This window comes from Fusarium proliferatum (assembly GCF_900067095.1).
Source record: "Fusarium proliferatum ET1 genome assembly, contig: FPRO_scaffold008, whole genome shotgun sequence".
Classification (NCBI taxonomy): domain Eukaryota; kingdom Fungi; phylum Ascomycota; class Sordariomycetes; order Hypocreales; family Nectriaceae; genus Fusarium; species Fusarium proliferatum.
The window spans coordinates 463,705-477,268 of record NW_022194797.1 but is presented as its reverse complement, the minus strand read 5'-3'; the positions used below and the strand labels follow the sequence as shown (position 1 = coordinate 477,268).

The following is a 13,564-nucleotide window of genomic DNA, read 5'->3' as shown; positions in this document are numbered from 1 at the left end:
TGTCTCGGGCGGTATAGCTGCTGTGTCTTTATGCATTCATAAACAGGCACGATAACACAATGCACCAACTCGATTGCCGTTCAGCAAGCTGAGCTTGGGGATGAACGTGTACGATAACGAGAGCGTTTCATAGAAACCTGTTGTAAGAGTCTTGTGCGATGCCTCAAGATTAGCCAACCCCAAGTCCAATAGAAAAGAGACACGATGCCCCATGGCTGCATGCTCTAGACCTAATGTCGCTCGATTTCATGTTGTTCAACAAGACTCGGGAGAAGTGCCCTAGGTACTAGCGTTTATTGGTCTACACTGACCTTAGATCTTAGTGGCTGCTCACTAGCATAACCTGTACTCCTTGAACATCATCAGCACTGGCCATATAATGTTCCACTGCAGGACGGACAGCACTGGGCGGAGTAGAAACTCGCCGAATCAGACGCCATCTAGTGCAGGCCTTGCCGTCTAGTTAAGAATGTCTTGATGATGCAGGAGAGACTAGTTTCCGTGGAAAGCAGATCGGCTGCTACATCGGTACTTTCGGAGACGATTGGTTGATCATGAACACCAAGGAGTCCCTCCAGGGAGGAGTATACGCTACCACTGGAGGCACAGATATCATGATGGCCAATCGCACTTCCTACGAGTTTGACTTTCAAGGACCCAGGTCATCCTCGAGTCATATTCTCCGAAGATGGATGAAGTTTCACCCTCGGCCAACCATGAAACCTCTGGATCGCATTCCGTGCTTCTCTTGTCAGCCAATACAGACACTCTCTCGGTCTTCCCGCATCTGTACTCTCAATATGTGGTGTCGAAGACATCGGATACGTGGCAGAGAATCCGTCAGCACTTCGCAGCATTAAACTCCAGGGCCTCCACTTCGTGAGAGAAAGGGAGTTCCTCGAAAATGTAGAGGCTTCACTGTTTATCTCGACACCAAGCGGCCGGATCTCTACCAGCGATGGTTTCGAAGATCTCTTGTCAGGTGAGCTGTCGCCATGGAAGAACAATGGGCATATTGTTGTGGGCTTGAGATCTGATCTTCACCTCGACGACCCCAAGAATCCTACCAATTGGCGCCGTGATCGGCGAATGGGCGCATATCACAACCTTCCAACTGGAGCTGTATCTCAAAGGCAAGGCGAGGGTAGTCTACTCAAGATCTTCCTCCAGGGCGTCAGTGAGGGAGAGGCCATTGCAACACTAGCAAAAGAAGAGTCTATTGACTTTGTATCCATGGAGATCGGGAAAAAGGTCAACGAGTTTCTTCTCAGGCCAGATGCACCTGTTGATCCTAACCTCAAACTATCCGAGATGGGGATTGACTCACTTACCGCGATTGAACTGCGGCGCTGGTTTGGTCAAGTATTTAGATTACAGGTTAGTGTGCTGGAGATGATTGGGGCACCGTCGTTGAAGGAAGTTGGGCGGATTGTAGCAACTAGATTGGGGGAGAAACTTGATCGATGTTAAAACTTAGGCAACTTAGTATAAATTTAGGATATCTTTAGCTGAGCTTAGGATACCTTTTGCTGAGTTTATTTTGACATGATGTTTTCTTGCGCAATTATCTAATGGGCAATCGCCTTGATCTCATTGCTGCATTCGCGAGCTCCGTCACTCAACCATTCAGCAACCGATACTGGTCCCGGTATGCGGTACACACCGCCTTGCCTGGATGGGGAATGTAGTTCAGTAGTAGCCTCGTAGTCGCTATATTATTCCCCTCCAGCAGACGGGCATCGTCTAATAGTCTGGACTAGCCATGCATGGGATAATGCGTGGAATGGATGGTTACTAAGAGAGACAACCGAAAACCTTATGATCTATCAATTCGTTAAGTTGCGATCACTCCATCTTGGTGAGAGTCTTGGTACGATTGAGCGAGCTGTCCCACGGACCGATACCGTAGCCTTCACATCATCACGGATTATTAAACAGCGCCTACAATGCATCTACATAGTCGCCAATGTTTCTATCATCTAGCACATACGACCAAAGGTAGTGGAAAATACGGGATCCCGTCCGCTCTCCCATAGTCAAGCCACTAACCGGCGGATTAGTAGTTGGGTCGGTGACGACCAGCGAATCCCCGCTGTTGTATGTTTTTTGCCCTTCTCGATAAGTGAAAGAGGCGCTATACTTTTTGGTGGACCAGAGTGGAACGGCGAGGGTCGATTGTGGGGATTCTGTCACGATTGAAGAGACAGTCGAACTTGGGTATTATGAGATAGACCTGGTGTTAGGGAAGGTTGGAGATGAATTAAGAACATGATGTAGCAGGTGGTAACAAGGTAGTCACGGATATCAGTCAATCGGGGGAGTGTTCAAGGATGGTATAGTCACGGTTCGAATGCCTGACTGAAGCTACTACAGCAAGACTAAACCCGTGAGTGCGAAAGCTCTCGTCTGTTGAATGACTGTGACAGTTGGGTGCAGATTGGCGGCATAGCTCAACCAAAGCATGAGAGAGTTGGCAGACAGCGCTGCGCTCTCATCCCAAGCGTGTGAGCTGGTGTTATTGGTGCATCTCATGGATTCGGTGTTGGAGGAGGGCGGTCGCAAGTGCATTCGGCCGAAGGGGTTATGGCAATGGTAGTAATAAGGAGCGCGATCAAGGTCGGGACCAGACGCTTCAATGGGTGAGGATGTTAGCTCCACGTATCGTAAAATGTCTTGATCTACAATGTTGCTTAGTACGATAGCACGCTGGCTCATACCGACCGCACTGAGCTCCGGCCCCACGACAGGGTCGTAGGACAGCTCATAGTGGTGTTAAAAGGAACCTGTCGCGCCTATGACTCTGCTGCCGTCGGTGCATTTGCGCATACTGGCAGCAACCAGTCAGCGACTGGCTTGTTCAGATCCGTCCGACAGTCGTCCGCGCTGAAAGCTCCATCCTGCAATGCTAAGGGCCGGCGGGCGATTCGCCTGATGGCGCAAGATGCCCAGGTGAGAAGCAGCAACGGGAAGTGGAGCAAACGTTATTGGTCGGACGCGGGTTAGGTTGTAGAGGAGTGTCTCGGGCATCGCTCGATCATTCAGGCCTCGTCGTGTATGATATGCGGAGGGCGTTTCAACCGGTCGCGCGCCGGTGGCTGATTCGATGGCATTAAGCCTGGGCTTGGGAAGTGGTGTTGTCGCATTGTGATACTCGTCTTGTGAGCCTGTTGCTGATGAGCTGCCATGGTTGACGAATGCGTACGTCTCCCAAGTCAAGTTGACTCAGAGGACAGCGTCACGCTGGGGAGATGCCCGGATTAATCTTGCGCCGCGCTGACTGAGCGCAGGGATCTTTGTTTGCTGTCGTTACCCTGCACCGACCTTAAAATACAGGCAAAGCAATCGTCACAGAAGCCATGGTGCGGCCTGAAGCTCAGAATATAGAACAGTATTTCTCTATTTTTGCCCCTGATTTGATATGAAAATAAGTTGTGCATAAATTGGACAAAGAGGTTTTGCTGAAAGATAACCCTTTTGCAGTGAGTTGATATTGAACGATACCGATGCTTAAGGTGCCGTAGATCTTCAGGGCTGAGGCATCGACCTGTGCCCCGCGTCACTCCGAGTCACTCTGATTCGCTAGGAGTAAATGCCCCGCTACAGGCTTTCACGTCAGACGCGTCTAAAAAGAACGACGTCATCGTCGATCGCCAAGGTTTGCATCACGATCTCAAGTTCGCCTACACAATCGTCACTCAATTGTGCCTCCATCACCAAACGCTCTCACTCCCATTCCACCTCCTCTCACCTCACCACAGTACCCTTACATCAACTGCAGAGATATTTCGATGGACTTTTCCTGCCACGTCCGAATAAACAACGAATCCTCAGAGGATCTCCTCCTCGAAGACTCCGGCCTCGAGAGCGGAGACTGGCCATTACGTCAGCCCCTCAATGTGATCGAAGCAGGCACTCAACAGACCATCTACCTCGCCCAACCGAGCTGGGGAGGTTCAAAAGCATGGGTCACGTACGAAGCGAGATATGGACAGGGTTGGAGGAATTTTACGCTCGAGTTTGAGTGTCCTGCTATGCCGCTTTCCAAGAACCACGTCAAGGTGAAGGATTGCTCGAGGGTCTTTGAGATTGATGTTACGGATGTCCAAGAGCGGGGGAGTCCTTTGACTGGTATGTGCAGAGCCTTTGTTGCCGAGAGTGCGCTGACAGATTAGCGAATGTAACGATTCGCATGGATTCGAAAAAGTCTATGGTCACCAAGAACGATGACATCCGAGCAAACTACGACATCGGCGTCGGCGTCTCGTTCCCCACGAAAATGGATATAAAATTCCCCGTTCACGAAAGCATCGTCGTGGCAGCCTTTATCGAGTCCGACATGACATTCCCCCGCGGAACAGTCTACAACAACATCAACGACAAACAATGGGAATACTTTCGCGGCGTAGTCTGGAACGACGATCCATCCTGTCTACTCTTCGAGGACGTCACCGAAGACAATCGCATGTTCGGCTTAGGCGTCGAGTGGCTAAATGCCTTCAAATTTGGCGATGAGAAATGCATGACCAAACGATCGCACATGGGAGATCTTCAGTTCTTTCACGGCATGGGTTCAGTGATGGGAGAGAAACCGCAGAAGACGCGCAAGAATATTCTTACGTGGATGGAGGTCATGTATAAGCTTGCATGCGGTGATCAAGGTATTTCCGAAGACGACACTCTCGACGATGTTATACCCGGGTTCTTCACCAAAGACACCGTCCCCTCGAAATCCAACACCCTCCGCGATCTAATCCTCGCCACAACACCAAAATACAAAGACGCCGACATCCGCAAACGCGCTTTCGGTATTTGTCTTCATATGATCTCCGACTCCTACGCTTTAGGCCACACGCAGCGCCGTCTGCGTAACCCCTCCGATCTGATTGAGCGCGACACCGCGGGCTACATCCGCTTCAAGCCCGACACCTACGGCGACTGGGGCTCTATTCTTTGCTTCCACACGTACAACGACCAAGACGGCGATCGCCATTCTCACTACGATGATAAAGACGGTGAACAAGACCCTGCGCCGAGGGATGTTACGACGTTCAATGAGATGATCGGCGCGAGGAATGCTATCATGGGCTGTACGGAGATGATCAATCTGTTTATCAAGAAGACGCCTTGGAAGGAGGGTGTCAAAAAGTTTTTGGAGGAAGAGATTTTTGTGCTGGATAGGGATGCTAAGCCTTCTGATCATTTCACTGATGAGAGTGTTGTGTCGTATGTTTATGCGCAGAGGGATGAAGAGATTGAGTATCAGGCTGGGTTAGAGAGAAAGCTCGCCTCTTTGGAGGAGGGTGGATTGATTACGCAGAAGCAGTGTGATGGACGATCAAGGGTTGTTTCGGCGCTGGCTATGATTTTTCTTTTCATCAGCGCAATTTTCTTTACGTTCTGTACGATGAGGATTCATGGGTTTATGTTTTAGGGAAATCATGATTTGGAAACGAGGGACAGGGACAGATTGGAATACTGGTTTAACGGGAATGGTTGGGAAAGCGTTGTATTTATCATTATACCACTCCAAAATTGATAATCTGTAATACTGCAACCCATTGTTTGGTCGTACATCGTGTTTTCGGTCCTTCGTATTGTTCAACATCCATGAAATCAAGGCGATGCTGGTTGGAGGCCAGTGTGATCTTCACCCCATCCGCCCAGCATGACCATCTTCCGCACTGCTCTCTGAATAGCTATAAGTAATCGTACTCCCTGAGACGTGTTTCTCGACTTACCAATAGAGTATCAATAAATGCTAATATCCAAGCTCAGCATTCTCTTCAGACATGCCCTATGGCGATTCTTTCAATGACCCAGACGATCAAGCGAACCGTCTAGACTTTTTATCATGAAGCACCGCCTCGCCCCTCCGTTCTGTCCATTCTCTGAGAGACTTTGGTGGCTGCACAAGGGTGAAACGTCCTCGTCGTTGTGGTGCGTTGGATGAAGTTGTATAGCTGTCTGTGCAGCCCGGCGGTTAAGCCATGGTCTGAGTGGCGTGGGATAATTACGAGAAATATTGAGAGAGACTTCAAGGGAAATTTTGGGAAAATTAATATGCGTCTGGGAGAACGAGTTCTAACTTAGGAATTGATGGAATGGCAATCGGGTCAGGAAAGTGAGAAGCCATTCTTTAATACCTAGCAACGCACAAAGCTTGTCCCCTTGAGTCTAAGTTAATGAGAGGATTATCTTTGTCGGGCTAACGATATCTTTGTTCAAAGCATGTCTGCAAGAGGTGAATAATACATCTTGCATGCTTGTTTGGTGAAGTTCCCGCCGCTGAAAGTCACTCTTACTGGCCCTCCCCCCAAAGTCAAATGCTGAACTCAGGATTGATCCAATCAGGCGACTTGCCAAAACGCATACTAAGGCTACGTGACCGGTCTTGCCCAGTGAATGATAACTGATTCGTGTGCATACAGAAGATCCTTTGTTATCAGCAGAGAAGTAGACCCCCTTGTGATGACTCCTTCAATTTCCTACAGATACGCCAATGAACCACACTGAAATTGTAAAAGGAGACATAGAAGGGGAAAAAAGGACATCATTGTCCAAAAGGAACTGCAGCTCAAAAGGAGACAAAAAACAATTCGCGACATCACGAAAAAGAACGGGCTCCACCGGGGATTGAACCCGGGACCTCTCGCACCCAAAGCGAGAATCATACCTCTAGACCATGAAGCCGATTTTAGTGATGATTAATAACTTTTCACAAAATTTATTATATATATGTGACAAATTTTACTATCCTCACATCAACAACATCACCCACCATGGCTCGCCCTCCCCCCACGCCAGACACAGCCCTGAGACCGAATCTCGCTACTCGTTAAGTCTCGTTCCCGCCGAAACACATCACCCGCGGCTTCCCGAGCCCTGGATCAAGCGGCATGCCAAGATCTGTCTGTCGCTATCAGGGTCAACACGACATCATATGCATCCTCTATCGCGAGTCATCTATCACAAAAGCTGCACGCATATGCCAAAGATCACACGGCAGTTACCATTCGGACCACTCTTTTAGTCACCGATCACATCTCCCATAAACAACTCTCATCACCTGATGACTTCCTCAAACCTGAAAGCAGCATATATACCCCTCCAGTTCAGAATCACACACAAAAGCACCTTCCCGATTAACCTTCGCTTAAGCACAAAGTTATAGATCTAGACATTATAGCGTAGATCAGGCGTCACGAATAGCCTAATGCGGTGCTGCTCTGCCACGGTCGCACTCAACGTTAATATCTCTTGCATATACTTTCGGGGAGCGCGCCTCCCGCCAAGATGAGACAAACTCTATTAAGGTCTTTATTCTTGGCGTCGATCTTTAACTCGAATGGTTTGAAGCCCGTTATCAGTCACGAAATGCCGTCTACCGATTGGCCCACCATGTTCAACATCCTTGTGTGGGTAGGCTCTGCGGGATACCGGCAGCAAACCCCAGTTTATCACCGCGGCAATTGCGACGAACTCCATACCTTTTCACAGCTAAGACTTGTCTGTTTCAAGAAGAGAAGGTGCAGAATCTCAATCCAACTGTGGATATAATGACAAAAGCCACGTTGCCGAGACAGGGATGTTGATTGGGGTTCTGGTTGATAAGAACTGCAGCGCCGTTGTACGCAAGGTCGCGAATGTAACGTTGAGAAAATACTCGAGTCAGGCGCGCGTTGGAGTTTCCCAATGTAGCTGTGCTAGGGGTAGTCAAGATGAAACCACGGCAATTCGAGGACAAGACGGTAATACCGGCACCACCTGATTTTCGACGGTGATGTCCTTCAACCTTGCCATGAATAGCCTCAACCTTGAACAAAAAGAGGCGGAATCTCCAGAATAAAAACGGTGACGTCGTCATCACATTTCCTAAAACTATGCATAATCCGAAACTTAAATAGTTACCAAGACCCTCATTCGCAACACGAGGTTCAAAAAATATCCCCTGACAGGACCCGCCCTCGTTTCGGACGAGTTGACCCCCTGATAATGGTAGCCGAGCCCGCTGTATAATATGGAGCAATGCAACGAATATGTCCCACCGCTAATCACGAGGTTCATCCTGCTTAGAATATGTATAATGATTTGCATAGCCGCGGTTGTTAAAAAGGCCCCCATGTCTCACCCATTCTCAAGGCCTGGGGAGTTTAAGTGGTAGTGTTTTTCTAGCTTTTGTTTTGTGCAATGGATGTTGATCCTTTGGTAGTTGCCATCTTTGGCCCGCCGCCTGAGGGGATAGATCTCTCGGCTAATAGCGAGGCTAAGAATGCTGCTGTTGTTCTTACCTTGTTGCTCATCTCTGCTTTATTTTTGGCTGGTCGCATTGTGATTCGTACGCAGCAGGTTTATGGGCTGAGTCTTGATGACTATGCCATTATTATATCGTGGGTCTTTGTGGCTGCTACTGGGGCCATGGTGGTAGTTGGTAAGTCAATTGGTCCTTTAATTGATAATTACTAATATTTCTAGTTGGCCAAGCTGGCGCAGGTAAACATGTCTGGGCGCTCACAATAGATCAAATGGTTGAGGTCTCCAAGGTTCGTAAGCACCATGCATTGAAATACTTATACTAATCTTGTTAGCTCTCATACATATATACTTACTTCTTTGCAATATCCGTCTTTACAACAAAAGTCTCGATTCTCCTCTTCTACCGACGATTATTCAGTCGAGGCGGCTTCTCCTTCAAGATCGCCTTTTGGTTTGGTACCTTCCTGGTGGCATCATATCCAGTGATATTCCTGTTCACCATGATACTTGGCTGTACGCCTATAAGCCACTACTGGACACAATTCAAAGGTACCGAGGGAACATGCATTGATGTTGGCCAATTCTTTGTCATTCTGGCCATTATCAACCTGTTCACCAACGTCATTGTGCTGTTGATCCCAGTTCCGGAGGTACTCAAGCTTCAGATGAGCAGAGAGAAGAAGGGAGCTGTGTTTGGTATCTTGGCGCTTGGAGGCTTGTAAGTCGCAACGACTGGTTGTCCGAAGAATTTGACTAACAGTACACAGAGTCTGCATAGCCAGTGCTGTACGCGTATACTATCTAGACGTCTTCGCCAAAGCCGCCGACAACACATGGGCCATGGGCACCGTAGCTATATGGTCCTCGGTCGAGCCCTCAATGGGCATCGTATCAGCATGCCTCCCCAGCTTCAAGTCATTCTTGCGATATCTGCGCCGCAAAGGCGGTAGCAAAAGCAGATCAAGTTTCCCAACAATCTCCAATGGAGGGAAAGGAAACAGACTACGGTTTGATGATGAGATTGCACTTAGAAGTCAGATAGTTGGTGGTGAGGGAAGCATGCATAGTGGACAGGGAAGTGAGGCTGGAAGACAGATTTATGTCAAGACGGATGTTGAGCAAGTCATTACTGAGATACCCGAGGCGATGAGACGAAGCAATGTTTGAAGTGATACCAATTGAGTTTTGTTCTGCGCTGTATATATAGAAGCGACCTGAAATTTATGTCATTAGCATTTGTATATGAAGATTACAAGATTCAGTTCATTGTCCACACAAGAATGGTATGGGTTCCTAGTATCCGAACACCCGTATTTTGTTTCCCACTAGAACTTGGAAACAATCGCGCGCCCGACATCGATCCCAAATCTTCCAAGAGTCTTTTTCTCCTCCCGTGTCTCATTCGGAGAATCTGTTTCTCCTGATGTTCTCGCATCATCACTCCGCTCTTCTGACTCCACCGAAGCCTCGCCTTTCTGCCACCACCCAAGACTAAACACCCAGCCATCAAAAGCCTTCTTCAACTGTCCATCAGCCATATATTCAGCTCCCTGCGGTATGATACCCGAATCTCGATCGCATAGCTGAGATCCAGCCAGAAATGCCATCGTGCTTGCGATACTGCAAGGATCGCGTGGAAGTGTACCGCGAATCTTGACAAGGAGATAGCCTGCCAGGCTCAGAACTGCTATGACAGCCAGTAGAACTTGAAGAATGGTTTTAGAAGTTGGGTTTATGGCAAAGCGAGTGATGACTTGACGCATTGTTCCATTTATCTCTGTGTTGGGTGACATTGCCTCCCTAGCTGGAGATGGAGACGCTAGAGCACTGACAAGCTCATCACGGGGGGTCTTTTTGTCGGCTCGGAAGTTGAGATCAATGACATATCTCATGTACTCGCTGTAGCCCTTCTCCACTGCGTCGATCAAATTGCTCACATTCCGAGGCCCGATAAGTTCTTCTTTCTTTACCGCCTTCGGGCCGTAGATTAAGTGATTGAAGAACGGATCACAGTCAAATGGCTTCTCGGTGCTGGCGTTGTGAGTTGGATAAAGCTTCAGGTGGGTATCGAGGAATTTCTTCAGTTTGTAGTTCAGCGCCGATGACCCTGAGGTACTGTTTACCCATTTCCAAGTTTGATTTCGCGCTAGCTCTGGGGGGTGCTTCTCATCGATTTTCCCAAGCGCTGGGTCGCCCTTGAACGTGATATTGAGTGAAACTTGGTCAATACCTTGATTGCAAGTCAATGCTGTCATATTCCATGCCGAGGTATCATTGCCTCCCATGTTTCCAAAGAAGATGCCGATGGAGGGACAAGCAGCACCGGGGTCACTAACGGTCAGGTTGAGATCCAAGTAACTACCAACCCACCTACTGTAATTGGTTTTTCCTTCGTCCGCAATCTTCACACTCGTATTGAAAGATACATAAGACTTCCCGTTGACATCCTGACCTTTGCAACCGACCGGAGCGGTGAAGTTGGCCCATATGGTTTTCTCATGGGAGTGCCCGCTCAGAGATCCGTCGAGGGCGTAGTAATACGTCTTGACCCAAGGATTCATTACAAGACTCTCTGTTGGGACCATAGTACAGTTGAGAAAGGGCCGCAACGCCCCGACGGCATAACTGTAGCTGGAGGATTGGGAGACCGTATCAGGCATAGAAATATCGGGTGCAAGGCTGGCGCTTGGTAATACTAAGTCTTGCCAAATTGCAACCGAGGAGTTTGCACCGCCGTGCCGAATGAGGTTCAGTGTTTTTGCGGCACCTGAGTCATCCTGGCTGATGGCAGACCACGATGTACGCCAATTCCCCACCATTGCTGTCGTCGATCTCTCAACATTCACAGGCCCTGTGAGTGTCCAGAGACCCGAGGACACGATTGTGAGGAGGCTGCCTAAAAGCGATGAAATGTTGGAAGACGCTGGTCCTGGCTGACGAGCCCGCAGGGATTTAAATACTATCAGGAACGGTGAGACGGATAGCAAGTGGAATAAGATACTTGTTTCTGAAGGAGCGCTTCCTGATCGAAGAACACTGTACGGGGCAAAAGTCGCTATGATAAAGTCAAGACTATTGACCATGGTTGATATGAGAAAGAATATCGCTGTGGTGGCCATTCGTGTAATTGAAATGGTGGAGGAGTCTGTTTTGTTCACGTCGAAAAGGCCTTGTCTTTGACTAGAGAGTTGTTGAAGTAGCTCAAGTGCGCCAATAGCAAGTATGGGGATCGCGATTGTAGCAGTTGCGAAGTACAATGTCCCAGCTATAGGTGTCCAGGGCTTGGCCTTGTTTGTCTGACGTTCTCGGTCCTCGGAAAGACTCTCTTTTCCTGTCTCACTTATCCGAACGTCACCACTGGCGCTAGTCATGGCGAAGTTCAGGCCTCCTATATCTTCAGTCAAGCGCTTTTCGCTCAATTCACCGGAACCCTCGAGGATCTTCTGCAGTGAAGCATTGTTGGCCAATACAGCGGCATGTCCAGCAATAGAGCCACTCATGGCAGAGATCCAACAACGTGTAGAAGATCCAAACATTAAGAGCAAGGAGATGATCGACAAGGCTAAAAAGCCTGAAACCATGATCCATACTGTGACATTGTTCGTTTGGAGCCTTGGGCTGCTTACGCGACCATCACCTGTACTGTTTGTAGCTTTGTCCACGAGCAGTGACTGACGAGCAACCTCATTCAGAAGTCCCTCCAGGATCTCCACCGACAGCTTCTTCAGCGTTGATGGCACAGAAAGAATATCAGGTCTGAACTTGTCTCCCAATTTGACAGCCATCAACTGGAATAGTGCTTGGCTGGCAGTCCAATCGCGGGCCCTCTTGTTAAACTCGACAGTTATGACGGGGACATCCTTGACGTAGGAAAAAGTAGAAGACGCCACTTCAAGGTCTGTCATAAGCATCTCGGACAGAGAAGAGTTCGTCAAGTTGCGCAACGGTCTCCCTTCTCCATATCCGGCGGCTGGGGTCAGAGTCACATTGTGCGAGAGAATGCCCTGAGCCGCGGTGACCGAAACCATTTTGTAACCGATCTTGCAGAGGATTGCTGAATGATTGCTCAGTTTGATAGACTCTGTAACGTTTGCGGGCTGGACCATGGAGGGAATGTTGTGGTGCGCAACTGTGATGGCGTATCGCAAATCAACGGCCTCCAAATCGTTTTGCGAATTTGAATCATCCGGACTACTTTGGTCCGAAAGCCTGACTTCGGAACAGTTTACGCGGTGAAGCGTATATGCCCAGGGCTGGCTACCGCACATGCTTGTATTCTTGTGAGAAAGCCTTAGGTCAGGACATATGAAATTGCTTTCTTTTCCTGTCGAGCACGTGGAAGAGTTCCACCTGTAGTATGAACCTTGAACGGTAGGAGGATCTATAGTTAACGTTGCATCTTCGCAGGTAACAACTGGAACAAATAGGTCGACTGGGGCTGTGAGCGATGTAAGGTTGATTGACGGTGCTGTTGATTTGAATCTCTGGGTCACGATTCCACCTTTGGTATTCCATGCATAATCACGCGCTATATCGCCTCGGAGACGAGACACGTATGCGTAGATAGGCTTGTCCGAGCCGCCAGTAAACCACTCATCCTCCGTGTAACTCAGAAAGAGTTGGCTCACCCTGTTAAATGGCGATAAATGGAAGGAGGTCCAAGTACTGGCAGCGTCGAAAGTATTCTCGTATGTGATATCCACTGGTTCAGCATGCGACGGATGCTGAACCACGAATAAAGTAGTCGAAACAAGGATGATACTTTTGAGGAGAAAGAATGATATGATAGTTGCGAAAACACGGTAGTGACGAAACTTGAATGCCCGGTATACACTCTGGAGTTGAAACGGTGACACATAGTCCAGCAGAAGCGACCTGGAACCGAGTACAGGCCCAGATTGAAGTTCCCTCCACGGTTGGGCAGCCTTATAATAGTAGTCGACTCGTCTCCAGAAGCTCAAGACGATTATGAGGACAGCTGTCGGACCGTACGTCCAAGAGTATTCGCTGGAGGAGAAGTTGAGAGGGAAGCCGTCTTTAGAATCGGAAACGCATTTGAGGGCGATGAGCGATGCAGCAAGGATTGCGAAGACGAGGGCAAATATGAGCAGTGCGGATTTCCTCAGCCAAAACGGTGGCTGGGTTGTTCTATGCGGATGAATGGCTGGCTGCTCTCCTGCAGTGTTGCCCATCGATGGTTCTTTAGCAGATTCTCCCTCTAGCTGAGCGTGCGGACTCTTGGGCCTAAGGTTTAGTGTCGGGAAAGACATCGGGTAACCTTAATTAAAGTTGGAAATATCCCGAGAACAGT

The 13,564-nt window shown here is 48.7% G+C and overlaps 5 protein-coding genes and 2 non-coding genes across 7 annotated transcripts; 4 read left to right on the top strand and 3 right to left on the bottom strand.

The window, feature by feature from the left end:
* Nucleotides 1–554: 554 nt before the first annotated feature.
* FPRO_13854 (uncharacterized protein) lies at nucleotides 555–1,512 on the top strand (the record flags this gene model as incomplete). Its single annotated transcript, XM_031218816.1, has 3 exons — nucleotides 555–661; nucleotides 765–1,377; nucleotides 1,498–1,512. 3 exons carry the CDS (start codon nucleotides 555–557, stop codon nucleotides 1,510–1,512), a joined length of 735 nt encoding a protein of 244 aa, XP_031084636.1.
* Nucleotides 1,513–1,988: 476 nt separating this feature from the next.
* On the top strand, nucleotides 1,989–2,104 carry rrna27. The gene has a single exon (XR_004093488.1). It is a non-coding gene; the product is annotated as a ribosomal RNA (ribosomal RNA).
* A 1,684-nt stretch (nucleotides 2,105–3,788) lies between these two features.
* Nucleotides 3,789–5,431, top strand: FPRO_13853 (uncharacterized protein; the record flags this gene model as incomplete). Its single annotated transcript, XM_031218814.1, has 2 exons — nucleotides 3,789–4,128; nucleotides 4,173–5,431. 2 exons carry the CDS (start codon nucleotides 3,789–3,791, stop codon nucleotides 5,429–5,431), a joined length of 1,599 nt encoding a protein of 532 aa, XP_031084635.1.
* Nucleotides 5,432–6,618: 1,187 nt separating this feature from the next.
* Nucleotides 6,619–6,690, bottom strand: tRNA. The gene has a single exon. It is a non-coding gene; the product is annotated as a tRNA-Pro (tRNA).
* Nucleotides 6,691–7,513: 823 nt separating this feature from the next.
* Nucleotides 7,514–7,864, bottom strand: FPRO_13852 (uncharacterized protein; the record flags this gene model as incomplete). The annotated part of the gene is made up of 1 exon (XM_031218813.1): nucleotides 7,514–7,864. The coding sequence occupies one exon, from the start codon at nucleotides 7,862–7,864 to the stop codon at nucleotides 7,514–7,516; it is 351 nt and encodes a 116-aa protein (XP_031084634.1).
* Nucleotides 7,865–8,187: 323 nt separating this feature from the next.
* Nucleotides 8,188–9,420, top strand: FPRO_13851 (uncharacterized protein; the record flags this gene model as incomplete). Its single annotated transcript, XM_031218812.1, has 4 exons — nucleotides 8,188–8,428; nucleotides 8,473–8,540; nucleotides 8,586–8,971; nucleotides 9,021–9,420. 4 exons carry the CDS (start codon nucleotides 8,188–8,190, stop codon nucleotides 9,418–9,420), a joined length of 1,095 nt encoding a protein of 364 aa, XP_031084633.1.
* Nucleotides 9,421–9,578: 158 nt separating this feature from the next.
* FPRO_13850 (uncharacterized protein) lies at nucleotides 9,579–13,523 on the bottom strand (the record flags this gene model as incomplete). The annotated part of the gene is made up of 1 exon (XM_031218811.1): nucleotides 9,579–13,523. One exon carries the CDS (start codon nucleotides 13,521–13,523, stop codon nucleotides 9,579–9,581), a length of 3,945 nt encoding a protein of 1,314 aa, XP_031084632.1.
* Between the last annotated feature and the right edge of the window lie 41 nt (nucleotides 13,524–13,564).